Genomic DNA, 25,370 nt, shown 5'->3' with positions numbered 1-25,370 from the left:
ATAACTTCAAACTGGATTCTTCCGCCTGTCCTTTCCTTCATCTCTACCTTTCTTTCGTTGTCTTCCATATCTGTTGGTATCGTCGTATCCTGGCGATTTATCGAAATCTCCCGTCACTACTGCAGGATGATCGCCCAAGATTGTAACAGCTTATGCGTCAGTACTCACCACTATCCGCTCGCCACGGCTTGGAATAACACTGACTGGAATCCTGGCTTCCTTTCCTTCTCGTCATCTAGGTCTTCCTTTCCGTGGACGGAGAGAAGTTGGGTATGTTCTCCATCCAATCAGAAGCGGGACGAAGAGCTTGTTGACGAACGCCGTAATGCAGACGAGCGATTAGTGGCGAAGACAATGAGTGGAGGAAGAACCAGAATGGAATGTTACGTTTGTCCTGAGCCATACCAGGTAAAGGATACTTCCTTGCCTTCTTCGTCTTCCTCGACCTTTAAGAGTCATTCATCGCGTCAAGCATAGGCACAAGCACCAGCACTGAACCCTACCGAACGCAGGAATATACCATCAACGTTCGTCTCGGTCGCCAGAAGCCTTGGGAAGGCGATTGGCTGGCTGAGCCTTTCATCAATGGCTCTCGAACGCATACGTTGTTCATCAAGAAAAAGTTTCATGTTAATCACGAAATGTCAACATTCTTCAAGATCGAAAACAATTCTTACTCAGAATGTAATTTGTCTTTCGGTAGAATCGTGAGTGTTGAACGATTGGCAAGCTGAATCAATGAAATGATGACGAGAGATGAGAGAAGGAAGATCGCGAGAATTTCGGATTACTGATGGGGATGACTCTCTCAGGTGGATCCCGATGAAGATGAAGCGAAGGACGGCGACGATTCGAAAGATGGTCAGATCGGAACTATCATCGTCAAAGTCTCTAGAGGAGAGATTGTCAAGATCAAGCCTGAGATGAGGAAGCTCAAGGTGGCTGATATTGAAAAAGAGCATCACAATGGAATGTCAGTCCACAAACCTCCAGTCGTTTCAGCAGTGAGGGTATAAAGAGAGCTGACGAGAGTCTGGCATGAGATCAGTCCCACCGGAAGGGGTCGAGAAGTCGAACAGTCCGCAGCTTTCGGGGAAGAGTTCACCACTTTCAAGCAGGATCGAAACAAGGAAATCGCGACTTTCGTCTTCAAGGTGAGTTGACCAAGCACCATGTCTTGCCAAAGAACACTGCTGACTATTCCGTAGGTGCGAGCTGCAGAATATCTGCAGGGACTTGGTCTGGTCGAGAAAAGTATGTGCCTCTTCTTCTTCTTCCTTGCCCGAACGTGTTGATTGAGACCCGAATACTTCGACACTTGTCAGTTCCCGCCCAACAACACCCATGCCAGGTGTCGCAGACCATCCGCATCAAGGCCGAGTCTGGCAAGAACAAAAGCCACTCTATCGCTCCTGCTGCATTGTCAAGCCGAGAGAGACAGAAACAAAACTACTCCCATGAGAAGAGACGACATCATGTAGTAGTGTCAGACGATAGCGATGACGATATCGTGTCAGTCCATTCGAGGAAGTCCCTATCCGGCCGCGGTCCCACATTATCTGAGGAGGAGGATATGACTCGAAAGGTAAGTGACACAACGCTTGGACGGTCAGGCCATTATGCCGACTTCACCTATCTAAATTAGGAACTCGAGCGACTCAACAATGGTAATCGACCTTCGAAGCACCGAGAACATCACGGCAGAGTCCCGAACAGGTCTATGACCCGTTCCTCCTACTAAGATCGATCATGCCTCAGACGGCAGACTGATACGCACACATCAATTATTGTTCTGTTCGTAGTCGATCGTGAATCAGCGTGGATAGATATGAGTGAGACTGTAGAAATATATGCGAGACTGAATGCATGTGCATAGCCCATACATTCACCACAATAATCTACGACACGAGTGATGTTGGCGTCATTACGTAAATGAAACATCTGATTCCGCTGTGTATCTCTGTTACCGCATGCAGGGTGAATGACGAACCTCTACAATCATAATCATGATCTCGGTGGCCAAAGTGATAACAACGACAACAATTTACCAGCTAGCATAATACACACCAAGCGCAACGCATACAGCACGAGACGCCTGCGGAGACGTACGTACTCACAGGACTAGCAAGCAAGCAATCCATCGATCGAACCGCGCTCTTCCTTCCCATTGTTGATTGATTATCATTCATTATTGGAGATAGATAAACAATATGTCAGGGTGGATGTCATGGTTCGCCGGAAAGAAGAACACGACAGAAGGAGCTAGAGATGCGATAGTGGGACTGAGACAACAGTTGTTGATGCTTGAGAAGAAGGAGGAGCATCTGAATAAGAAGATCGAGGAGGAGATGAAGAAAGCCAAGGCTAATGCGACGTCTAATAAGAGGTGTGAGTGTTTTTGTAGCTTGACATCTTCCCTCACACCCCGGCGGATATCAGCCAAATAAGCGATCATTTGTCACCGGACCACTTGTCTCCAGCTGAGGTTAGATCAAGGAGCTAATATGCTTTGGCGTCAGTGGCTATGGCTGCGCTCAGACAGAAGAAAGCACATGAGAATGAATTGGACAGGATCGCTGGTACGAGGTTGACATTGGAGACGCAAGTAAGTATTACGCCTGTCATGTAACATCAGACAGACACTCGCACGGCTGTACATTGATCACGAAATGAATCACCAACCCAGGTTCGCTAATCATTTCGTTCCTTTTACAGGTAAACGCAATAGAATCGGCCAACCTGAACGCGGAGACGATGGTAGCGATGAAGAAAGGTGCAGATGCTCTCAAGGGTATCCACAGCAACCTGTATGTTTTCATCTTTGCTGTAGTTCAGTCAAGTCAAAGTGTCTCGGTTCCACATCGTCTGAAGCACATGCATTTCATTATTCATTCGTAATCTGACGAAATTGCTGACTTGTTTTTCTGTAATTCAGGACTGCCGAAGGGGTGGACGCTACGATGGACAAGATCAGAGAACAGATGGATCTTACAAACGAAATCTCAGACGCCATCTCGAATCCGGTTGGTATGGGTATCGTGCTTGACGAGGTATGTCTTCTGTTCATTTGCCTTCGCCTTCGCCTTCGTCATCCCTGCTCTTCCTCATGAAGATGTTAGCTCTGGTGTGGACACTGATGCCATGTGATTTGCGGGTTACAGGATGATCTGAAAGAAGAGCTCGAAGCCTTGGAGCAAGAGCAACTGGATGACAGGCTCGCAGGGGCAGACAGAGTCCCAAGTCATATCCCCGCTTCGCCCGTCGGACAAACTAGCGGACCATCACGTGAGTCCGCGAGCCTCCCTTTCACTATGACTTATAACAGCGAAGACGGATAGCATAAGACAGGAAGGGCAAGGACAGGCAAAGCTGACGCGGATTCGCGCAATCGTTCCAGGTGTTGCTGCTCAAGCGGAGGAAGATGATGAAGAAGCTCAACTACGTCAATTACAAGCTGAGCTGGCGATGTAACCCAAATGGTGAACTTCTCAATCGACCATCATCGACCCAAATCGAAATGACTCTCAGTCATACGTTTTATGCCCCGCGTAGAAAGAAGTATCGGGCAATCAGATTGGACCGTGATTTGTGATCTGTGTTATCTGTTGTTTTTCTTTTCTTCCCAAGGTCTTTCCGCTCATGAACCTCAATATTCCCCATCACACCATACATTACAATACAATACTATAAATCCACAAGCGACATCGCCCACATAACATATACTCTCTTTCTCGCCAGGTAGGTCCGTAGTACCCTTTCCATCATGGGAATGTAACAATATCGCAAGCACACGATCTTTGAGGCTGCCGGCCATCGTCGCGTCGGGAATCCAGTCATCAAAGATCGACGATACCGATAGCACCAGGTCAGGGTGGTACCTCTAAGGAAGAACATCACGATATCGCGCATTCCGACCGCGTCCCTTCGCATCAGGATACATTCAAGTGACAGCTTTACAAATTAGTACAACTTTTTATCCTTGTTTCCGTTATCAAGACTAACGGTGAATGGCAATACAAAAACTCTGACTCTTGTCAAAGAGAGCCATCTGATGATCGCTCGCTCGCGGGCATACTAAGCTTTAAAATCCTTAATCTGACTTTCCGTCTCCTTTCAATCCATCTTTTTATTTCCGCCAACACCTACACCACCATTGTTGGTATTCCCACCGCCCATGACCCTTGAGGGATTTGCAGAGGGCGGTGGCGGAGGAGCTAAGGGTGTTGAGATTGATCTTCTAGTCGTTGGAGTAGGTGTCCCAAGGGCAAATCCAGTGCTCGTCGTGGTCATTGATCCGCCATTTCCGTTCCCGTTCCCGTTCCCATTCCCACTCATCATCGGTACAGGTGTCCTATTCAGACCGACTGCACTTTTCCTCGCATCGGCGTTAAGATTAGCAGTTCTTCTTCTATCGTCTCCTCTGGATTCTTTGATTCGGATGATCCCTAACCTATTCCCGAATCCAGCCAAGATCGAATCCGCACCGAACTTTCCAAATTGGTTGACTTGAACATATCCTAAATGCTGAAATGTCGGTACACTAAAGCTTTTTCTTTCGGTACGATTGTACGTCAATGTCGATGTTGATGTTGATGAATCCCAAGACTCCCCGCCCCATCCCTCGTCCATACATGAGAACGAAGCTTTGCCATTCAGACTGTTGATCCTCTCCTTCCTCCTTTCGCTGATAGATATCCCCATACCCTGACCCTTGCTTGCTCTTTCGGCAAGATGATTCACTCGAGTCCGTTGTATCAGCCCATCAAGTTGGACTGATGCTAGATTGATACAGTGCCCATTCCATAGGTGACACAAATCCACAATGAGGACGGACCATTGAGAATCGTCTATACCTTCTTTAGTCCTTTTGATTCCGATCAAATGATCGTTGACGATCTCCCAATTTCCATTGCCATTTCCGTGCCCGTTCCCATCAATCATGAGAACTCCTGCGTTAGGCGGCGGGGACATGACGATAGCTCCAAGAGAATGGATCTCAAAGTCCCCAGCTGGGGAAGCGGATGATTGACCTGATATGGAAGATCTGTCCATCGTATTATTGGGATTGAGAGACGCTTGAGTCATGCCCAAGACAGAGTCATCGGGTTTATGCAGGTTGGATAGCCTCCTAGCTCCCCCATGGCTCGATAAAGGGAACTCGCCGTTTGATGGCAACGGTAATGTTGATGGAGACTTTCGAGGTGACGCACCGGGCGAATACCGCTGTTGGATCCATGAAGGCGGTATTACTAGATTGCCGTTGGTGAAGTCACGATTTGAGGGCCTTGTATGGCCATCTACGGATGCTCGAGCAGTCCTCAAGCTGGATGTTGAGCTGGGACATTTGCAAAACGGGTTATTGGGCGTTCTGGGCGAGATCCTATCCATGTAGATTTGCGTCTCGGTAGAAGATACGATTATATAACCATCCGAAGTGATAGTGTTACAAGTGGTGCATCGCATCGTCGCTGGTCTGGATATCCGGACCTCTCTGATGACTTCCGATGACGGGTTTGGCGGAATCGAGCAGAGGTGTCCGATGGTCTCATCAATGAGGTCGATCGAGCCTGATCGATACCCGACTGCCCATAATCCTGGAAGAGAAGGTTCGGGCACGGATACAGCTGTTATTGGATCCTCAGATATCTCCGTGAGGAGCGTTGAGAGCCAGCCCGAGGGGGTATTTCGGTAGATCCGGACAATTTCATTCGATATGAACAAGATCTCGAGATACCCAGATGTACGAATGAAGGTTGATCGACAACTCAAAGAAGCCTGCAAGGGTTCGATAATCACTACCGGGTCTGAGTCTTCACGTGGTGATATGACAGTGCCATTGCCGAACGCGACGAGAGCAACAGGATTTTTGGTAGCCAATGTCTTGGTCGCTAGAGTGGGCGTGGTCACAAAAGGATCTACCACTTGTGGATCCTCGTAATCTTCAAATACCATCGAGGTGATTCTGACCCTATCGAGAAGCCCGAGATCGATCTTCCTGGGCTTCAAAGCAACTATTTGACCGTCTTCAAAAACATTCCAAATTTGCACCACGCCACTGGCTGCACAGATTCCGACCACCGTCTTGTCTTGGCTGATCGCGGAAGCCACGATTGGATCTTCTGGGTCTAGATGTCCGGTAGGTGTGATCTCCCTTGTTCCGCTGGCTGAAGTCGACTCGTCGAATCTCCACAGACAAAGCGAATTATCTATGCCTACACTGAGAGCTAGTTGTCCATCGGACGAAGAAGCGATCAAATCTACATCGTTTTCGTGGCTGCACGGCAGCATGCTCGCTCTGACCCTCTCAAGAAGACGGGCTTGCTGGTTGATGACGCTGGTGGGATTAGAGTCGCTCTCGTTGCCATTTGCAACGTCGCCCTGTTCATCTACTCGGCCCAATCTATCTCGCTGAGCATCCAGTAGATCCGCGTCTTTCAGCAGATAGAGCAGTAGCGCGTACAGCGCAGCGGCAGTCACAGCTTGAGGTAGCACGACGACCTTGAACAGGTAGAACAGAGGGCGCAGTCGAGGTAAAAGCAATCTTGAGGCTGGTAAGGATAGTTTTCGTATATCTGCCGGACGCATAGAGTGGCCTGTCTTCGGCAAAACCAGAATGGACGCAGGAGAAATAAAGATCTTGATATACCTCCAGCCGAGAGGGTTGAGCGATCGCCATAAGCTCTCAGCAGGAACGAGGGCTGCCAAATCAGATGGAGTAGTTTTGAAAGGAGTAGGGGTTGGGTCATGCGAAGCAGTGACACTGGGTATGGTCGTAGGGGTGTAACCGTATAAGCTTGCTGTGGTATTCAGCGAGGTTCGATGACGTTCAGTAAGCCAATACAGGAAGCCGCATATGAAGAGCAGCTGCATGTCCGTGCATCAGCTACAGGGCTGCGAGCAAACGCGGGAACGAATGTACGTACGAGAATCAAGCTACCACTCTTAGTCGTTCGGGCTCGAAGAAGTTTTCGCCAGCTGAACCCGCTTTGTTTGCCTTCGCCTTGATCATCAGTATCAGCTGCCTGCTGCACAGGAGATACAGGTGGACCACCGTTCGAGGCTAAGACATCGGCCAGCTCAAGACGTTGCGCGTCGATGGATAAGACCTGGAATATTGTTCAGCATCGTTAAGCACGATCCTGACATGCGACTTACGGTCAAAAAGAAAGTATGCAACATGAACCAATCTGTAATAATCACTACAGCGGCGAAGAGGCAGAATTCTCTGACTGGCTGGAGGTTCACACAGAGCCAAACGGCGCCGAGTACCAACAGATCTGTCGAGGAAGTAAGAGCGATGGTCGTCCCCACCTTCGATAGACCAAGACCGATTCTAACGGGAACCGAATAGGTGAACGGGATCGAAAAGATGGCCTTTGTCTGAGAACAAGTGACGTTAGCTTGAATCGTGTTTGCTTTGAAGGAACCCGAAACGACTTACCAACGTGGACATGTTCTCCGCACCGACCACAACAATGACGAAAGGTAGCACGTAAGTAGGTAGACTACTTTGTTTTGACGAGGCGCCCCAACCATTCCAGCCCAGCAATGCTAACACGCTGAAGGACATGACGGTTGAGCAGCAAAGCTGAACTACACCGGTGAATGCCAGACCAAATCTGGAGTGCACTTTTGATGCGTTCGATATTTGCGCCATAAGCGTTGTCAGGAGCACAACGTAGAGGAAAATGATGAATCTCGGTGGAGTCGAGGAAAGGGTTTCGGGGTGTCTTTGGATATGGGAGTCGGATGGAGATTTCTCGCCCTCAAGTTGGGCCCTCGACGCATACTAGACGGCATTGTCCAATCATCAGCACCCTTTAGTTCGTTGATACGACATCCGTGTACTCACGGAAAGGTGCCATTGTCCGGTCTGATCTATATAGGTATTCTTCGGATCCCGACCTTCAACAAAGATCTCGCCTTCGACCTTCCCAGCCACTCCATGAAGGGCTCTCTGCCATCTGTCATGAAAACTTGCTGTCGAATTGTTGGGCACTCGAAACAAAGTCCCAAAGCTACGATACTTGCTCGTCCCGGTTGCTGTGTGGTAGTCCGTACTTTCGCTCCGAAACACGGAGGCAGAATCTAGGGCGGAGACCGATATCTGCGATATACCGGAATCTGACAGATCCTGATTTGGCGATATAATGTAGCAATTACCCGTGGGTGTGACATGGCCTCCATCGTGGGCTTGTAATTGTCGAACGCAGCCCTCACCCGTGCTTCGATGTGCCTGTTCCCACTCCTCGGCTATATCACTGACTAGACGAAGTAATGTGTGATCCCTCCCCTCCCAAGATCTCTGCGAAGTCCCGGCGTCCCTGTCCAAGATGTCTTCCACGTCTGCCCAAGCTAGCCGTACAAACCTGATTTCCTCCTCGCTTGACTCGTGGTTCGGCGCGCCTTCGGGTAAAGCTCTACTCAGTCCCCAGCCATGATCACCTTTACCCCGGTCACCAGTATCACTGCCCCACCAGCCGGTCCAATCAAGCGGAGGGAGTAAAGGCGGAGGGTATGGGAAAAAGCTTTCGAGTACAGGTGTGCTCAGGAGAGACAGCGGATGGTCGGGTCGATTTTGCCAATAGGTGGACGGCCCAGCTTCGCCTTGTACAGGTAATTTATACCGATGAGGCGGAGGGGCAGGAGGGAAAGATGGTGGTGATCTTTTCTGAAGCCACAAAACCATAGAAGGGTAAAACAGATTTGTCATCACAAGACAATCGATGAGTAGCGTTCGGATCTATGAAACAGTAGAACAGCAAAGTTAGAATCCCCCCATGTTCAAGGTATATGTGGTGACGAACTTGATTTCTAGCACAGTGTTCCCCGAACTGTCGGAATGCTTCCGTCACGATTCCTCTCTTCCATCTGAAACGCCTGCCTTTCTTGCGCTCCTCCCGTCTTTTCCGCCGTCTAGGTCGAGAGGTAGCTGGAGCATTTCGTTCCAAAGGGGGATACGTAGCCGGCTGTTTGTCGTGTCTATGTCTGACATTGGAATAGCCTGATCCAGAGGCCAGATGAGCTGTCGAAGTGGACGCGATGGGCGTCAGACTTGGAGGAGGCGATGGACCTGGACGGGACATGTCGCAGGATAATGTCGAGGGAAAACAGAAACGGGTGTCGGACAAATGGGATTGGAGCAATTGGTTAGTTACTCCATCCTCGGTATCTGGCGCGGTGATTGCTGAGCCGCTTCACTGGGCAATTGTTGCAACGATCGATGACGCCTGTGACCTGACAGCGAGACAGAAAGATGTGATGCTGAATTAACACTGGCTTTTCGCAGTATGCCCATTATATAGTGAATAGAGAGATACCCATGCATAAGGACGTAGGACCGGCTCGGCCTGTGTCCCCCCTCCTTGCTGTGACTTGGCACTAAAGGCGGTGCTCGCCGATCAATCTATTTACTGTTAACAGTTTGAGAGACAAGCAGCCACGTGGAGGCGACATGAGCGATATATATCTTCGGCGTCAAGCTATAACGCGCTATCTCGGAAGTCATCCGCAGACCAACATTCCTCATGCAGCTTTATGAGAGCTTCCTGTCCGATGCTTTTCATATCATTCAATTTCGCAGATGGTTCACACACATAAGATCACAATAAGCCACAAGATGGTCTGAAAATCAAGGGTCGCAGCCAAGCAATCAAAATCACAAGGTTCAAAAAGGAACCGCTCGTCTGACGCAAGATCACGGAAAGGAGTACGATCACAATTTTAAAACCCTCCCAAACCAGATTTTAGTGCTTCTGTAGCTGAGAACTAATGCTTCGATCATGCCTGGTATGTTAGGATCATCTATGATTATTGCGCTGATGTCGTTGATGATGAATCAATCGTTATCCTTGGCTGATTTCACCAATCTAGGTCGAGCATCATCTCCGCGACCGGTCAACGTCCGAGCGCGGTCCTCTACGATAGTCGGTACGGGATCAGTCCCGGCTGGAAGTACTCACCCTGGACCACCTTCAATCGATATCTCAGCGTCGTCTTTCCGGATAACGACTAATCCCTTTCCTGGACCGAGTGCAGCGAGCCAAGCGTTAGCTGATCAATTGGGCACGAGCGGGAGTAGTAGTTCCGCCAGACGACCTAAATTAGTCGCCAATGCCAATGGAAATGCGAATACCAACGCTACTGCCAACGGTAACGGTAATGGAAATGGAAATGTCAAGGGTCATAACAGGATATCATCATGGCCCGATCCACCTCAGGCTGTCATCAGTCACATGCCTTCTGCCCCAGCTGTACCCACAAGAGCAAATATGGACGGAGGAGTCTTAGATCTTTCGTTGGTGGACAAGGACAGCGTAGCATTACTGCTATACACGTATAAACCCGCCATAAGTACGAACAATGGCCCGGCTCATCCCTCACCCCTGCCGTCGACCTCGAAAGTCGCTAGCGGTCCTTCTTCCCAAGTACTGATCAATTACGCTGCTTTGCCCTGGGATGCAAAACCGGGAGACTACCTAGAGATTCGTCAGATACACCGCAGACAACCCGCTCAACCCTCTCGCATACTAGGTCCGGAAGGTGAAGCTTACAAGAAGAAGAAAGATTCTGTCAGCCCAGCCATGAACGGGGTCAAGATGGGTAAGGGCAGAAATGGCTATGTTTTTAGACTAGGGGATGACATGCCTTCGGCAAGTGCGCATCAGATACAGGTTCCAGACTCGGTAGCTACTGCTTTCGGCTTCCAACAGCGCTTAGAAGTGGAAGTGAGAAGGGTGAGCTTGGCAACACTGCCTGTTTGTTACAAATTGAGCTAATAATTTACTGTCTTGCGTTTAGGTAACGGATCAAGAATCTGCACACACAGACTACGTGGAGTTTTACTTCTCGCAATATCTCGGAAGGGCAGATATGTGGCGATTAGGTATGTCATTGGAAGGAATGACTTTGCACGTGGGGGAGAAGGTATCTTTAGCTGGCGGAGCGGTTAGAGCGGAAGTTAACTTCATCATACGGAGTGAGAAGGATGCTAAGACGGGTAAAGAGAGGGACAAAAGGTATTCCAGCGGTATCGCTACCGCCAAGACGAAGACTATATTCAGAAGCAAGAGCGCACAGGTGTACCTCTTTATACAGCTGTGTGAGGAGACCTGGGAATTCGATGAAGATGGGGAGCGGTATATCGAGAAAGTTGTCCACGGTAAGTCCCCCCCCCCAACCCCACCCCAAAATGCTGTGTACAGTGGCAAGCGGGATCTTCGCGGACGGTTGGCTCACTAACATGAATATCGTGTAGGATACTTGCCTGACCTGTTTGCCAGATGGGCTGAGAAAGGAACGTCACATGTAGTCACGATAATATTCTTTGCTCGGATATACTACGACGAAGAAGATGTGGAATACCTCACGAAACATGGTATGACGGGATCGCTCACCAAGGATTATTCCGGTAGGGCCTGCAAAGATTTTTTCAAAGTTGCTGTGGATTTAGAGAGGCGGAGCGACTGGACGCAAGCGTTACCTGAGATCAAGCGGCAGCTAGAGAGGACAGAACGGGAATTAATGCTGGATTACCATTTCCGATTGATGGGTGGTAAGGATTACAAGGGCGACGAGATCAAAGTGGTGGGGAGATGGAGTTTCGTGGGTCTTTCTCCCGTGTCTTTCCTCCTGTCTGCATTACCTGTCTCTGCTGCATTGCTACTCCTCCGTGGCCCCTGCCTCCTGACTCCCATTCTCTCCCCTTTTCTCTTCGTCTCGATCCCTGACGTGACTCATCTGGGCTGGACCGAGGCGTCTGTACTAATCATGACGGAACACAGGCATACGAGGGGAACGCACTGGAAGCAATCAACCTCGCCCTTAATCCATTCGATGAACACCATGTAGATCGAGACCTGTCCCGTACGGGCTTGTCGATCACCATTGTGACGCCTGGAACCGGTCATTTCGCTGTCGACAAAAACTTACTTCGTCTGACGACAGAACGGATGGTCGACCACGGCATGAGTGTGGACTTCGTGTGCTTGACCAAGATGCCTCTTCACAGCGTGCCCCTTTTCAGCTATGTTTCTCAGCGGCCTCGGGGGCCAGGCAATGACGAGACTGCGCTCAATGCTCGTCAGAAAGCTATAACGCCGGACTTGTTATATTTCGATGCTCATATGTCGCACATCAAGAACACGGAATTAGCTGATTGTTACTGTGAGTATAAGTTGTCAGTTGCCTGGATCCAAATATTCCCTGCTAATTTGCATCGCAGCCCTGCCTTCCTGGGTGAGCGCATCTTTCTACGCTGTAACGCACGACAAACCATTTCGCCCTGATCGCTTCATACCCCGGTGCAAGATGTACGAGATCCAGATGCTTGGTATACTTGATCATAACCTCACTACAGTCATAGTACCTTATCTTGACATAGACGATATGCCGATGCCTCGCCGGCCGCTGTCAATGGATGATCGGAAGACCATCAGAGACGATTTCGACCAGTCCATCTTCGGCGGTACTGGCCAACCTGAACAGGCGATAAGCAAAATCAATTCCCCTCAACTCGACTCAACTCCCGCGAGTTTTCCGGCGAGCTATCAGTCTGCCAGACTCTTAGCTGAAAAGGAAAAGCATGAGAAAGAGCGGACCAGATCGATGTCTTCTACGACTCGACCCAAATCTATCGGAGGTTTCGGTGGTGGATCAAAATTGTCACCGATCAAAGCAATGATCGAGTCGGAGGATTCGCATGCGCTTGGCAAAAAACGCACGGAATTTCGAAGCGCGTCTCCTGCACCCTCAACGCTCAGTCTTGGTAGAGGTCTACGGTCTGATTCGCTCTCAAGGCAGAACGCTGCTCAAGGTCCGCCCACTCCTCCCGTCAACATTGCATCGCCCCTGCTCAATGCGACTAAAGGTACATCGCCAGCAGCAACCACAAGATCAGCATCACCGTTACCTCCACCTGCCAACGACACCTCGCACGAAATTCGCAGCAAATCTCCGCTGCCACCAGCCCGTGACACCTCGCCCTCACGGGAATCCCTCAAATCGACTAGCCAGGTGGATTCTGGGGCATCCACACCTAGACTGACTCCCGCCAAGAAGCTGAACAACAAAAGCAGTAAAAGCTCCTTCGCAAGTCGGCTGGGAGCGACGTGGCTGTTCGGTGGTCTTACATCTGCGCGATCTCAGCCAAGTTACGCAGCACCAGCCATGGAGACTATAGCACGGACCGACGTATCCTCTGTGACGGGTAACAGGCCGAGCTCGCCGGCTGCGCCTTCTACGTTCTCGAAAGAAAGGTCCAAGTCATCAACGAGACCATCCCATTCTAGAACGAGATCCGGCACAAACAAGGGTAGCGTGCCGCCCAAACCTAAAATGCCGAATCCTGATACCATGATCACGCCCAGTACCCCTTCCCCATCAAAAGATAGACCTCAAAATCCCAGTATGCCGACCCCGATCACTCAACCTGTACCTATTTCCGGAACGACATCACGCTTACGCAGATCGCAAACAGTTGAAGAAGATCCTATTTCTCGCTCATTGAGAAACTCAAAGGGCATTACAGGCGTAACGGGACAGTCTGGAGGCGGAATTAGCAAATCCCACGAAGATCTGTCTTGGCGAAACAGAAATAATGCCTTGGTCCAATCTTCAAGGCACTTCACAGTGAACCCATGTAAACCATCAGCAGAAACCGTCGATAGGATACGCGATGCCGGAGGCAGAAGGTGGAGATTTGTCCTGCCTAAACAAGCTCAGCAACACATTGTACAATGGCCTTCACTCCTTGCGCCAGCTTGTTTGCCCCTGACAACGGACTTCTTGCCTACCCAGAAGCAAAGCGACGAGCTCTACAATACGGGAACATACACTGTACAATGTTACCTCGAGGATGGCGCCTTTCTTATCAGGAGCGATTCGGCTCAGGAGAACTTGCCGCTAGCCATGATGAGAGAAATGGTATCGCAAAGGTTATCTCGTGAGTCAACAACCCGTTCCCGGTCGCAGATCTATATCAGTAAGGCAGGTTGGTGGCGGCTGACATGTGGCGTGTTGGACAAAGAGAACTTCCAAGTCATAGTCTTGCCTCATGATCTGAACGAGCCAGGCGTAGTCCGACCAATGCCTATCCACCTTGAAAAAGATTCGGACATTGGCGTGGAGCTTGTGTCGGGTGGCGCTTCGGAAGTCTTGAAGAATGGCAGAGGAGCGATATGGATGTCCTGGGCGAATCACATTCATCGATTGCTATTTCATCCTACTCGACCGGAGATAATCGTTCACTGGATGACCAGAAAGGTGTCTCATTCGACAGATCCAGTCAAGTATAGATGTCTGGTCTGGCCGGTAGGCATGAAGGCATATCAACCTGCGGAAGCCGTATTCAACTATCCTGTGAGTCATCGTATTTCTACTGCGCTTTGTCCGCAATGCTGAATTGTTTGTGATGGCTGATTGTCTCTGCTTGACCTGCTCTGTGAAATCAGGATGTGAACACCAAGATCAACTATAATCACCTAGATCATTTGATCAACGGGGAACGAAGAACGCTCGATCCCTTACGATATTGGCGAACACGATTCATCTTGATACCATCGGGCAAAGAAGTCATCTCCTTCCCTGGCTTGATACCTCAGAACGAGCATCTGAACCAGACCGACCTACTCTGGTTGGGCGCACAGAAAGTGATCGAAACCCTGAACAGGTATCTCCTGAGATCGCCAGACAGTACTCCCCAATCACCACTGCGTATCGTTACTACTACGTTCGATCCATCCACGTGTGTCCTGGATGACGAGCTCATGATGGATCTCGAGAGACAGATTAGTAATAAGGAAAAGCCGACAAACACAGGTCCCGAGCATAAGCGGCTAGAGGGGATGACGTTGGCGAATGTAGCTGAGCTGATGTGTCAGCCTGGAAATGGGTTGATAATCCGTACTCGATGGTGGGAAGGTAAGTGATCGTTCAAGTCCGTAATCACCAGCGATGACTGACGGAGGGACCCATTCTCAGCGCGACAACATGTTCAGTCTTTCACGGGAGCACAATTCTGCGAATGGCTGCAAAACTCCTTCGAGGATGTGGCAAGTCGGGAGAAGGCTGCGGAATGGGCGGAATCGCTATTGGAAAAGGGGCTCATTGGTGAGTGCGCCACGCACGGATTGTGGGTCAAGAAAGACTGATCACGATCTGTGCGACCGATATAGAGCACGTGACGAATTCTCATGGATTCCTCGACTACTGGCATCTATATTACAGACTTCGAGAACCGTACAATTCCATGTCAAAATCGTCATCAAAGAACAAATCATGGTTCGGGACTACCACTTCAAGGGTGACTTCAGCCTCTGCGGCTCCTCCGAAAGATCTCAGCAAAGACGAGGGTTCAGATCAGACCACTGGTACTGGTGCTGCTGCCGCTGCCGCTGCCCTGGCAGGAGGCACGATGACTGCTTCTTCATCTACCAATACCGTTCTCTCTAACGGGTCAAGCTCGACGATACCCAATCCAGCAACTGTCCAGGCGACATTACCCGCCACGACTCCTCCAGGTGCGCAAGCGTTATTGGCTAAGATGTATGCGGATCCTCAAGTCAAATCGCCAACAATCACATCTACTGGCAGAGTGCGAAAGAGGAAAGTCAAGATGTCTCAGACTAGAGTGCTGGATCTGGACCCGAATAGGAAGAGCGACAGAGCCGAAGTGGCTATACTGCACGCTGATGTGGTGCATAATGCAAGGAATGCGTGAGTGTTGGCTCATTCTCGCTCTCACAGGTCTGGGTTGAGAAAAGAGTCTGACTGACCAGCGCCGCGATATAGCTTCCATTTTGAGTTGAATTGGCTAGGAGTGACGGCTGCCCTTCTTGAAGAACTCCGACAGAAGCTCGCCGCGCAAGCAGAGCGATACGGTCTTCGATTCGTCGAGACCCCAGTCGAGCAATTGATTGACATGCCATTAAAATGCGCTTATCGAACAGCTATCCCTATACCTCTTTCCGTGGCCCCTCCAGTCATACCCGATCTACACGAGCGGTTACTCGCCATAGGGCACGGTACGGGCCAAGTAGAAAATTATTTCGAATACTGTATTCTGACGAAGAAATTCGGATTTGTCCTTGATGTCGAAGCATCCAATCGATACCCTGAAAATATCGATGTGGAATACAGTTATCGAAAGACGAAATTCGATTATTCGCAATTCGTCCATAAATCCGGGTTGGCCCTTATCCAGTGTTTGTCAGATGCCAAAGGATTCTTGTGGTCTGATAATCGTCTAATCATCTCTTCGACATCAGCTACGAGACGAACTGGAAATAGCTCGAGTTTGAATGGTGAATATGGGAATAATCGATTGGAAGAGGTCCGAGCGTTAAGCAGGGAATTAGAGGAATTTGTGGGTGATCAGAAGAAATTGATGGAGTTTTACCAAGAGATGATTCCTCCTTTACCTGGCCAAGAACCTTCTTCATCTCGACCTCAAACTCCTTCTCTATCTCCCTCGCTGTCGCCGTCGCAATCGCAGAACCACGTGAACGTGGAGGTGGAAGGACACTCGCCAGAAGAAAAGATGATTTTGACTGATGCTGATGCTGATGGGGAGAGGGTGGAAAGTCCGATAAGAGAAGGAGAGGGGAAACCGGATCTATCGTTGGAATTGGAGCAGGAACAGGAGTATCAAGATGAAGAAGGGTTGATATCCCCATCCTTGAATAAGAAGAGCGTTGCCTTAAGCAAAGAAAAGGTGAAGGAGGATAAGATGAGACAGAGAAGTAACACCAATACTACAGAAATGGAAATTAGGGAAGCTTTACAGGAACTATAATTCATGTGAAATAGATGTTAATGTTAATGATTCATTGTTGTATGGTATGTTCCATCTGTAATGAGTATTTAGGCATACGAACGATTGTGAAATATTCGATAATCGGACAATAATATGCATGCTTGTACACTTATGCCATGTTTTCAACGTTAACATATAAGGAAGAGGTTACCTAGAGCAGGCTCTCACATAGTGATGAGATACGTTTTTTGATTGTCCATCATTACAGGACATTATTGGTACTGATCGACGAGATAACACAACGACGAGCTCTTGCTTCGCTTTTCCTACCGCCCTTACGCTTGGGCGATGTACGGTGCGTATCCCCGTCGATGAAACATCTTTGGTCGATTTCGCCTCGTCTATCTTCATCTTATCTTCATCCTCGTCATTCTTGCTCATCACTCGTCACTCGTCATCTGTCATCCGTGATCATCACTACACCATGCACTAAATCTTCCACTACTGTCCACTTGAGGCCAGTAGCCGATGGACTCCTCGACTCTCGACCGAACTAAATCTAGATCTAATCGAAATCCAATTTAATCCCTCCTTCGTGGACTTCTTGACCCACTTCTACTTAAACTTCTACTTCTACTTCTTGATCTCGATGGACTGGGTGATCTTCTCCTAGTTCTCCTAGGCTCAGCTTCGTCAGATGAATAACCCCTACGACGCGTACGCGGGGGCGGGGAAGCTGATCGGCGGGGATCCGGTGAATCAGAGCGAGAACGTGATCTTGATGAAGATGTCGAAGGGGATCTGCGTTTTCTGCGTCGGGGAGGTGGTGGCGAACGAGAGTCGGATCTGGATGAGGCGGAGTCTGAATCTGACCGCGAATCCGAATCCGAATCTGAATCTGATTCTGAATCTGATATTGAGTCTGAGTCGCTTGATGAAGATGAAGAGGAGCTAGACCTGTCAGATCATATTGAGAATCAGCGTGTACTCGAGAGGAGCTGGAAACACCGATACAGCTCAAATAGTAGATTGTAAGGCGTATCTTTATTATAATTTTTGATACTGCAAGACAAGACGACATACCTCCTCTGTTTATTGGTCTTCCCGCCCTTCTTCTTCAACTCCTCCTTTCGCCTTTCCTCCTCTTTCGCCTTGAGGATCTTATCTGCCAGCCCGACTTTACTGGACGACTTGAACTCGTCCGGCACCTCTATAGACGGCTTCTCTCGACCGATCTTACCTGATGTAAGCTGCTGGGTCCGCGAGGGTCGAGCAACGTATGGGCGTGGGTTGGAACATTGGTATGTGTGGTGTCCCAATTTCAAACATTTCTATAGGATCAAGCGGGTCGTTAGCAGTGCCATTGACCGAGTGAATTCTGATTTTTGTTGGTCTTATTCTGTATTTTGATAGGTCTGAATTTGGTGGACAACAATCAAAACGAAAAAGGAGGAAGTAGGTTGAATGGAATTGTTGATCTCGGACTCACTTGACATCGCGTATTGGGACTGGCTCGATCCGAGTTGTTAAGTTGTCTGGGTCCGGATCTCCACATTCTGCTGTACTCGACTTTGGCTTGACTCTTGGAATGTCTTGGATATGACTTGAGAGAGATGCTCAAGGATCTCTGAAGTTGATTGAAAGCGAAGAGGTATAGGACAATTCATGACTACGCTTGTGAGGATTACAATTACGTAATATTCTCTGTGGCTCAATACAAGAATACAAGAGGGAGGGAGGTCTACGGATTTCGAAGGTAAAAGCGTGTTCTGGTGGTATCACTCAACCTGATACACACACGCACACGCACATGCACGACCACAAACATCCCATCCTTTGGTTGACTCACCCCACATGGGTAAATGGCTACAGCTGCATCTGGTGCCTGGTCAGTTCAGATGAAATGACATGGCCGGTATGACCTGTTTGTGACGCTGACGAGAATGACTATCATTGAATGTCAAACATCCAACGCATTCAATGTCAGATTACTCATTCAACATTGTACTGACCTATCTCCAAATTATCATCACCGTCTGTGCTATCTGAGAACCAGCCATTACTGATCACTGAAAGTCTCAACCTCAAGTATACATCTATACGCTCTGCCAAGGACAATGACGATCATCACCAAGCCTGATGGTGTTGATGCGAAATCACCAAAACATTTCTTATTCGCCCCTATGCCATTGTAAGTTAAATCTTAATCCCCCTTAACTCCCTCCAACACGCCTGACTTGGGTCTATATCTCGTATGTCTGAACTACCGTCGCACGAACGGCCGAGACTGCTGATGACGTCCTTATAGATGGGGCCACCTTCGACCAAATATAGCCTTAGCAGCCAACCTCTTATCTCGCGATCCCAACTTGCTCGTCACGTTCCTTGTACCCGCTTTGCACGCTGTTCCAGCCTCAAAGGAATTCGCCAAACACAAGTTGCTGGGAAATGAACGGTTCAAAATCGTGGAATATGGTCCGAGACAATTCGAGGAGAAAGCCAAAGAAGATCCATATATGAATGCTGGACAGATGGTTGAGAACGCTGTGAAACTACCTGAGTATTTCAAGCCTATCTACGCTCAACTACTCACTGTGAGTCGATCGTGATCCTTGCATGTTGTGTACTGGCTTGACCTCGCATCACCTCTTATTTTCATATCCCGTTCCCGCGATCTTCATTTCAAAGACTCGTAAGCTGAACAGTCTTCAAAACATGTGTCATCACAAAGGGCGAAGTCATCGAAGATCACTCTACCGGCAAACCCATCTACCCTTTCTCCGCTCCTCCAACAGTCGCAATTATCGACTCGTCTTTATGCCCACGTACATATCCTGTTGTCGATTATTTCAATAATCTCCTACCGGATGACAAGCAGAAGGTGAAGGTCGTCATGATTGGTGCTACCGGGTCAACTCATTCCGCTTGGTGTGTCATTCATCGTCAACCCCTTCGAATGAGTCGGAATGGTGTGAATTGACCATAGACTTGATTTAGGTACACCCTTGAGACGCTGGAGGAAGGGAGAGTCCAAAGCTATCCCAGTCGATGTTCCAAGATCATGGATTCTCCTCCCGAAGAGCGTGAACATGCCTACGAGAAGGTATGTTCCCTCGTCACCTCCTTGATGATGCTCTCTGGTTGGGGCCAGACTGATACCTGTCATCTTCAATTCGCAGTGGCTCGGATCGAACGCAGACGTCGTAAACTTGCCTGACTGCGCTCCTATCCGTGAGTGTGGTCGTAGACATTGGCGACGGAAGTCCTTTGCTCATAGAAAGTGACAGACGTCTACGAGGCTCAACCTAATCAACGTGAATCACCCATCGAATACTGGCAGGGTGGCTAACCATTGATCTTGCAATGCAGGCGATGTATTCCACCCATACGTTCAATACTTCTTGCCCTTATTACCGGTAGTCGCAGCTTACGTTACCATATGGCCGGCTTTCTTGGGTCGAGAGTACAACGAGCGAATGGTAAACAGCGTGAGTATTCATGTGGCTTACTCAGTCTAGCAGGTTGAAATGGTACCGCACACTGTGCGCTGAGATCATCTCGTCGTTTCAGGGAAAAAATGTACTCCAGATCGGACCTCAATACTCGCCACTTGTTGAGGATGCAACGTCTCTGCCTACAGGGGTATTGAAAGACTTCTTGGATACAGCCTTGGAAGAAAAGGGGCGCAACAGCGTTGTGTACATCAGGTAAGCGCAGGACCCGAGTCTGAAGTGGTAACAGGATCTCACGGACCACTAAGATGGGTTTCAATCACAGTTTCGGAACGCTTTTCTGTCCTGCTTCCCCAGATCAACTGACGGTCCTCCTCGACGTGCTCATTTTGCTGGATATACGATTCGTCCTGGTCAAAGGTCTGATCTCCGACGTTAAGTATCCCGAAATCAAGGCAAAAGTCGATAAGACTTCGACCGGTATCATGGTTGACTGGGCACCTCAGCTTAGCGTACTTGCTCACGAGGCGACTGGGTGGTTTCTGACTCATGGAGGGAGTAACAGTGTGATGGAGGCTATCAAGATGAGGGTACCAATGTGTAAGCTGTTCGACTCCTTTCCTCACAGTCAACAGTAAAGTATGATGGGAACAGAGAAGGGATGCTGATCAGCGACATTTTGACTGTGATTCGGATATTGGGATATCGAACAGTGTTCTGGCCGTGCGAAGCGGATCAAGTATGGATCTCGAATCAATTCACTCGAAAGCTCAAAGTGGGCTACGAGTTCCTCCAAGTTCGAAACGGGTCCAACATCGGTAAGAGGACTTATACGGGCTGGTTGGTTGTTGGTGATCGCCAGGCGATCTACAAAGAGTTTGTAGAAGTTTTCCAGAACCTCTTGACGGATATCAGAGGGATCGAGATGAGAAGGAGGATCCAGGAATTGGGCACACAGCTTGAGGAGGATACGACTAGTGAGAGAGATCTTTTGAAGCTCCTTGATATTTAGATATCACTTTGCTGTAGGACAAATTGCAACGTAAAGGAGGAAGGAAGCGCGAACGTGGACGCAAGAATGAACCGAATGTTCGGAGTAGCTTGATCCGACTCCGAGATTTTATCATGAGTATCAAGTAGTCAGTTGTATAGTTGTGTATCAAGTTGTTCATGTATGTTCATGTCATGTACAGACGTACAGACGTCTACGTTAAACCTCACAATGCATCAGGCCAATCGCCGGTTTATATCCTTCGGATTCAGCGGAAGGGAGAAGGAGTTTTAATTGATCACAAGACAGCTGCCTGACTCTACGGCCATATCCGCGTCCGCTAGTCGCAGAGTTCAATAGTGTATATTCTTCTCGACTCGATCAGCTGACAGATGTGACGAGACTGTTGGTTAGCTGAGTCCATGATCCGCAGCGGCAGAGTACCATGGAGCTGATAGTAGTCCATTGGTCTATTGGTCTTTGCATTTTCCATTGGGGATACAGTTACATAAGTACTGCCATGGTAGGTAAGTCACCAGATCAAGTGATGCCACACGAATTAGTGGATCTACACTTTATGCAGGGTACGAGTACAGTCGACTTTTGATCTATACCTATCTGGGTAATAGCTTAATGAATGATAGTTCCGTTCCGTATTTCGCATTTACCTTGCCTTACCGCACCATTCGATTGGTTCTATGCAGCGACTTTGTCGTGAACACGACCTTGCACCCTCTTCGCATCTTTCATCCATTCTCGGCGCATCGCTTCATGCTTCATGTATCAATTCCTGCGTATGCGTATGCGCATGCACTGCGTGTATCATGCTCATTCTATCATGCTGTTCCGTTCGTAGTCGTAGTCAAGGGTTTTATCTTTCACCGCTCATCCGTCGGTGGCAAATTAGGTTTATTTGAAATTGATTAGATCTTTTTTTCTTCTGCATACCCTGCTGTTCTGTTCCTGGATAAATGATTTGCTGCGCATCACAAAAAGCACAATTAGGTTCCTTGTTCTTCTTTATCTCGATAACCCATTTAAGCATCGCGGTTAGCGTCATCTTACCCAGCAGTAGTCTCTCTCTGTCCTCAGTGATTCATTCACCTCACCTTCCTTTTAGCTCAATACACCACCCACTGATCAGTCAGTCAATCAATACACACCGCATTGACCTCTTACCAATCTTCAACACCTCCTACTCCACAAATATCATTCCGGACCTGCTAACGACAATACCGTCGACTCAAGCATCCAGCGATAGCGATCAATTCTTTCCACTCACCAACCCCCTTACTTACCCCTCTTCCTCTCCCGCACACTATTACTCTCACTCGCAAGAGGACCAGGCAAACGACATCCTTCGTCGATTGTATAACGGATCAACTCGTACATACGCAATCTTCTAGCTTCTTCGACGCCCCAACGACTCGGCCAGCGTAATATACGACGTCAATTGGACTCGAGGCATCGGATAGCACGGAAGCACGTTGCTTGTACGCCGTATACACACTTGGATCCTGATTATCAACTCGCACATATAGAAAGAACGGTCACTTCGAGTCAAAGGACAAGAAATATTGAATTGCGTAGGGCAAGATGAACCCGCACAAGATGGTGAGTGTTTCCTGGCTTGAAGTCCCTCTGCATCTTCTTCTCCTTCTTCTTCGGTCCAACTCCCTATCTCGCTTCGTTCCACTTCACGCCGGCTGAGACGCGGGACCGTGAGAAACGGAGGCGGATGGAAGGCCTCGTGCCTATGTCTTCTTGTCTTTTGACCGACCAAACGAGAGGAAACGAATAGTTGGATATGAGGGATCGGAAGGCCCATCTTCTTGTATGCCGCTCCACTTCCACTATGGCTATTACGTCGTTTGACGCACTTCCTTTGTCCTCTCAACTTGATTGAGCCTGTCCTTCGTCATATATCGTCAGGGGTCAACATCATCCTCGAAAGGGGAGTATGGGAACCTAGATGACGAGGAACAATGCGAACCCCCATAAATGACTGGCCGCGATACCACCTGGATCTCTCATAAACCCCGTTCCTTGTTTTGATTTGTCACCTTGTCCCTCGTCTATCTCTACCGAACGCTGTGCTTTTGAGGATAACGACGCTGACGCTCCTTGGTATGGTGCTCGCAATTACTCAGAACAAGGTCGATATCTCGGTGAGTCCGATTGCTCACAGTTGTGAGCCGTCAGCCGATGATCTGAGCTTACGTTTCGATATCTGCTAGTCCATGAGCGAGCAAGACCAGAAGGCCTTTAAGATGTACGGTAAAGTCCCAGGAAAGAACCTTTTCACCAAGATGCAAAAGGTAAGTTGTGGATCAATTCTTGCCTGCGTGTAGCGAATGATGCTGAAGGATACCACCTTCATCGTAGGAACGAAAATACTTTGATTCCGGAGATTACATGATGTCGAAAGCTGGTGTGCCAACCGCTCAAGCACCTGGTACAGCCCACCCAACCCCGGAAGCGTGAGTCAGCTTCATTGTCTTGATCCGTCTGTCTATTATCGTCACTCACTCAAGTTGACAACCGAGTGTCTCTTCAGCGTCCCACACGCATCCCCACCTACTGGTCAGCCGCAAGGCATACTCTCCTCATCACCTACCGGTAATTCCCACGAACCCCACTCCCCTACATCCGAGAAACCTCACGCGCCAGGTGTAGGGGTCGGAATCAGCCCTGCAGCCACTAGCGAAGCCATCGAGATGCCAGGCCATCATCAACGAAGGGGCAGTGAAAGGTATGTGCGGCTTTCACAGCATAAAATTGAACCGATGCGAATGGGTGTGCTGATGCTGAGGCTGATGATTGTTTTCAATCGGTCGTAGTGGCAATCACCCCCGAATCTCTCCACCTGGAACTATTCGAGAAAACTCTAACCCATCTTCATACCCGATCCACCACCCAAATCCAGGCGGATACGGATCTTCCCCTGTCAAAGCTAGTAGCCTGGCCAAGAGGCTGGATGAGGAAGCTGAATTATGAGAGCGCGATGCTTATCAAGGAAACGAAAGGTTACGGAGGAGAAGATGAGCATCAGAAAGGATAAAAGCGATATCGAGGTCTGATGATCAACGGCGGATCAGAGGCTATTCACTGACTCGCTGCGTCGCGAATACGTAGTCAAAATCAAACGAATCAAATTCAACTTCAACTTCCGTCAAAGCACGAACAATACGAATACGAGCCCAATCTTGAGAACACCTACCTCCCCGATGTCCGAAGTCGCGATTCCAGTCGCATATCTCTCAATCCCAACAACATACAGAAAAACCTCTGCGACTCCTAACCACCTTAACCTCCCTTCCAAATCATCGTCCCGCGAATATCGATGCAGAGCGAGAAAAGCGAACAACGAAGAACGATATAACCAGCATTTCTGAAGATTTTTCCAGGATCAGAATCAAGCTCGATTGGTTTGGAAGAACAAGAACGAATTCATGAACATGTATGAATATAGCATTTGCAACATCAACCAATCACTCTTCCTTTCCCGTTATCCGTTTTGGGTGTTCATCTGGGTCGGGCAAACAGAAAATCTCTATCTTTCTTATCATACATCCATCCGGTAGTGCGCTTGTGCGCTATTGCGCTTCTTAACTATAACGCTTTCCTCTACACCACTAGCCAACTTCCCTCGTACTGTACCTCTTCCCTCCCATATGCCTTCTTCGAATTCCTTCTTCCTCTCTTCCTTTCTGTCTTTCTTTCTCACTGACTCTTACTTGAGCTATGGTGAACAACGTGTCTCTACTTGAACGATATCGAAACAAACGTAATTCTAGGGTTATATATGAATAGCATGCAAATACGAAAATGTGTAAATGTTTAAATGCCTTTCTCAGTGTCAATCTCAGACAGCTTTCTCGGTCCATCAGGTTCACAACGAATTTTGGGAAACCAAATAATAGATGGAAGTATTTGCTCATAGATGGGAATGCTTTCAGACGAAGTGGAATTTTACATTTCATACATACATGCCATTGGAGATGGGCGAGCGTTTATCTATTATCTATGCTATATAATAGGGTAAGATCCGGTGAAATTCCTGTTCCTATTTGCTCTAGATTGATCGTACGTCTTCGAGATCGACCTTGATCTTTTGGTTTGGGGTATAGACAATTACTTCTTCGTTTCTTCCATTCCACCTGATGTCGCGCAA

The 25,370-nt window shown here is 48.7% G+C and overlaps 7 protein-coding genes across 7 annotated transcripts; 5 read left to right on the top strand and 2 right to left on the bottom strand.

Annotated features, from left to right (window-relative positions):
* Positions 1 to 126: 126 nt before the first annotated feature.
* Positions 127 to 1,645, top strand: I303_102853 (uncharacterized protein; the record flags this gene model as incomplete). The annotated part of the gene is made up of 8 exons (XM_065968638.1): positions 127 to 156; positions 240 to 270; positions 332 to 408; positions 513 to 707; positions 813 to 973; positions 1,049 to 1,154; positions 1,209 to 1,254; positions 1,326 to 1,645. The coding sequence occupies 8 exons, from the start codon at positions 127 to 129 to the stop codon at positions 1,643 to 1,645; spliced, it is 966 nt and encodes a 321-aa protein (XP_065824710.1).
* A 565-nt stretch (positions 1,646 to 2,210) lies between these two features.
* On the top strand, positions 2,211 to 3,471 carry I303_102852 (vacuolar-sorting protein SNF7; the record flags this gene model as incomplete). Its single annotated transcript, XM_018406197.1, has 6 exons — positions 2,211 to 2,388; positions 2,520 to 2,605; positions 2,716 to 2,807; positions 2,936 to 3,050; positions 3,162 to 3,285; positions 3,398 to 3,471. 6 exons carry the CDS (start codon positions 2,211 to 2,213, stop codon positions 3,469 to 3,471), a joined length of 669 nt encoding a protein of 222 aa, XP_018264691.1.
* A 642-nt stretch (positions 3,472 to 4,113) lies between these two features.
* On the bottom strand, positions 4,114 to 9,086 carry I303_102851 (uncharacterized protein; the record flags this gene model as incomplete). Its single annotated transcript, XM_018406196.1, has 6 exons — positions 4,114 to 6,864; positions 6,924 to 7,106; positions 7,156 to 7,380; positions 7,442 to 7,789; positions 7,853 to 8,743; positions 8,808 to 9,086. 6 exons carry the CDS (start codon positions 9,084 to 9,086, stop codon positions 4,114 to 4,116), a joined length of 4,677 nt encoding a protein of 1,558 aa, XP_018264690.1.
* Positions 9,087 to 9,782: 696 nt separating this feature from the next.
* Positions 9,783 to 16,792, top strand: I303_102850 (uncharacterized protein; the record flags this gene model as incomplete). Its single annotated transcript, XM_018406195.1, has 10 exons — positions 9,783 to 10,736; positions 10,801 to 11,161; positions 11,258 to 11,604; positions 11,784 to 12,165; positions 12,224 to 13,942; positions 14,027 to 14,358; positions 14,451 to 14,919; positions 14,980 to 15,108; positions 15,174 to 15,714; positions 15,790 to 16,792. 10 exons carry the CDS (start codon positions 9,783 to 9,785, stop codon positions 16,790 to 16,792), a joined length of 6,237 nt encoding a protein of 2,078 aa, XP_018264689.1.
* Positions 16,793 to 17,372: 580 nt separating this feature from the next.
* On the bottom strand, positions 17,373 to 18,308 carry I303_102849 (uncharacterized protein; the record flags this gene model as incomplete). Its single annotated transcript, XM_018406194.1, has 4 exons — positions 17,373 to 17,422; positions 17,475 to 17,710; positions 17,837 to 18,084; positions 18,243 to 18,308. The coding sequence occupies 4 exons, from the start codon at positions 18,306 to 18,308 to the stop codon at positions 17,373 to 17,375; spliced, it is 600 nt and encodes a 199-aa protein (XP_018264688.1).
* A 562-nt stretch (positions 18,309 to 18,870) lies between these two features.
* Positions 18,871 to 21,217, top strand: I303_102848 (uncharacterized protein; the record flags this gene model as incomplete). Its single annotated transcript, XM_065968637.1, has 10 exons — positions 18,871 to 18,944; positions 19,062 to 19,347; positions 19,485 to 19,681; positions 19,751 to 19,856; positions 19,933 to 19,984; positions 20,041 to 20,067; positions 20,123 to 20,241; positions 20,324 to 20,460; positions 20,531 to 20,805; positions 20,919 to 21,217. 10 exons carry the CDS (start codon positions 18,871 to 18,873, stop codon positions 21,215 to 21,217), a joined length of 1,572 nt encoding a protein of 523 aa, XP_065824709.1.
* Positions 21,218 to 23,325: 2,108 nt separating this feature from the next.
* Positions 23,326 to 24,193, top strand: I303_102847 (uncharacterized protein; the record flags this gene model as incomplete). The annotated part of the gene is made up of 5 exons (XM_018406191.1): positions 23,326 to 23,364; positions 23,434 to 23,514; positions 23,582 to 23,676; positions 23,754 to 23,948; positions 24,037 to 24,193. The coding sequence occupies 5 exons, from the start codon at positions 23,326 to 23,328 to the stop codon at positions 24,191 to 24,193; spliced, it is 567 nt and encodes a 188-aa protein (XP_018264685.1).
* Positions 24,194 to 25,370: the final 1,177 nt, after the last annotated feature.

This window comes from Kwoniella dejecticola, chromosome 3, assembly GCF_000512565.2.
Source record: "Kwoniella dejecticola CBS 10117 chromosome 3, complete sequence".
Classification (NCBI taxonomy): Eukaryota; Fungi; Basidiomycota; class Tremellomycetes; order Tremellales; family Cryptococcaceae; genus Kwoniella; species Kwoniella dejecticola.
The sequence above is the reverse complement of the archived record's forward strand: the minus strand, read 5'-3'. Positions and strand labels throughout refer to the sequence as shown.